The sequence below is a fragment of the Oryzias melastigma genome, linkage group LG15, assembly GCF_002922805.2.
Source record: "Oryzias melastigma strain HK-1 linkage group LG15, ASM292280v2, whole genome shotgun sequence".
Classification (NCBI taxonomy): domain Eukaryota; kingdom Metazoa; phylum Chordata; class Actinopteri; order Beloniformes; family Adrianichthyidae; genus Oryzias; species Oryzias melastigma.
In genome coordinates, this window is record NC_050526.1 from 6,989,057 (window position 1) to 6,990,892 (window position 1,836).

The 1,836-nt window shown below is 37.0% G+C and overlaps 1 protein-coding gene across 2 annotated transcripts in view; it reads right to left on the reverse strand.

The window, feature by feature from the left end:
• Positions 1–1,836, reverse strand: part of sorcs3b (sortilin related VPS10 domain containing receptor 3b) — a 67,231-nt gene that overhangs the window by 29,419 nt on the left and 35,976 nt on the right. For both annotated transcript variants that reach the window (XM_024296665.2, XM_024296664.2), the window contains exons 8-10: positions 1,126–1,215; positions 730–909; positions 223–369 (exon numbers count right to left, since the gene is read on the reverse strand). In XM_024296665.2, the coding sequence (XP_024152433.1) occupies positions 223–369; positions 730–909; positions 1,126–1,215 (417 nt within the window). The remainder of the gene's footprint in view (positions 1–222; positions 370–729; positions 910–1,125; positions 1,216–1,836) is intronic.

Genomic DNA, 1,836 nt, shown 5'->3' on the forward strand with positions numbered 1-1,836 from the left:
ACTGAAGCAAGTTTGTGAAACAGAGGGCATACTTAGTATTTTACAAGTTCATTTTTTTTAAGGAAATATTCTCACAGTATTGTTTACTGAATTGTTACTAACCTAGGATTTCCTTCATTTGTAGTTACATGATATTTTCGTTTTACCAAACTTGTGTACGTTTTCTCTTTTTAGCAATTAAACCCATATTTTAAAAAATCTGCAAAGTTCTATTGAGCTTACCAGAAAGCAGTGAAGGTTATTTCCAGCTACATCAGTGGTAGGAGCTGGCAGCAGGGCCCAGGTTTGTCCCTTGTTGTATGTGATAAAGGTTTTGATGTGATTATCCACCAGTTTGTTGGCAAGATACATGCCATTTATCCCCTCAATCTACAAAGGAAAATGGTGAAATAAACAAAAATAACCAAGTTGGGCAATAAAACAAAGAGATGTTGATCAGGATCATTTTCTCTCCTGTTAGACCTGATGTACACAATAAATGTCAAACCTAATCCCATTACTTTTAATTGTAAAAATAGACTATTTAAATTGAAAATGTGTGATTTAAATGCACATAAGGAAAAAGTAGAATGCCTTCTTTTGTTAGTACAAATAAAAACACATGCAATAAAATGTGATTGCTGCTGCTCAAGTAAATACATAAAAATAGACATTGTGTTTGATTGCAACTACAGGGGGTCTATTCGAGTGCAGAGATAACAAAGTCCTTGAGAAAAACTGACAACAAACCTTATAAAAGTCGACCAGTAGGTTACCGGCAGGTCCTCTGCTGGTTCTTAGATTCTCTAATGAAAGGATAAAGTAGACCCCAGGGGAGTCTGAGATATACAGGCTGTAGGTGTTGTTCTGATTCCACTCCTGGACAGCTGCAAATACCTGCTTCTCATCTGTGCTGATGATATGCATGTCCTGTGGTTGCGGGAAAAAGGAATAAAAAAGAAAAAGTGACAGGCGCAAAAGAGGCTAACACGAGAACATGAGAGAAACGTCTTGTTATTGCGAGTGCATCAAACATTTCAGCGTAGATGAGGGGTGCGCCCTGACCTCTCCAGCTATAAAAGTGGCTCAAAACAAATGCAAAAATCTACTTTTAAGATAATAGATGTGTGTGACTTTGTTGCTTACCTTTGGAAGGCAATATTTTGGTAATTTCATCTCCTTGAAGGATTCCCTCATGAAAGAAGCAAAGTATCTGGGCCGTCCTGACTTGGTCACCTTTGTAAAGAATATGTAAGCTTAAAAAAAATCACTCTCCTAATATTTATTTATGAAAACACACTGACTTTCAACACACGTTCAATTTGAATTTATTTCTTTAACTTAAGTTTACATCCCTATCTTCACAACTTCTACTCTAAATCAATACAATTATCACTGGGAGCCCTCAGGGATATGTGCCGTCCCCACTTCTGTTCTTTTTTTTTATGCTAACGATTGCATCTCGAGTGATTCATCAGTCAAAATCCTGACCCTAAATTATTCATACCCCGTGGGTATACTCTTTTTGGAGAGCACTGTGAGTTTGTAAGATGACACAACAGACCGAAAAGCATCTCCATACAGACGGGAGGTCAGAACAATCTAAAAATGCGGAGGTAGCTGTGAATTTCTCAGGGTGGCTTCATTTCCTGTCTGTAGTGGACACGTTTAGGTTTCTACGTGAACCTGTAATGGACAATATACACGGATTCAGTCTTTAAAAAGACCTAGCTCCTCCTATTAATTAGTCTGGTCAATTTAAATATCTTTTGTAGTGAAAAGGCTCCTTTTGCTGGCAAGACATTAATTAGACTAAAGTATTTAGCAAAAGCTCTTCTCAGAAAAATAATTTATCAA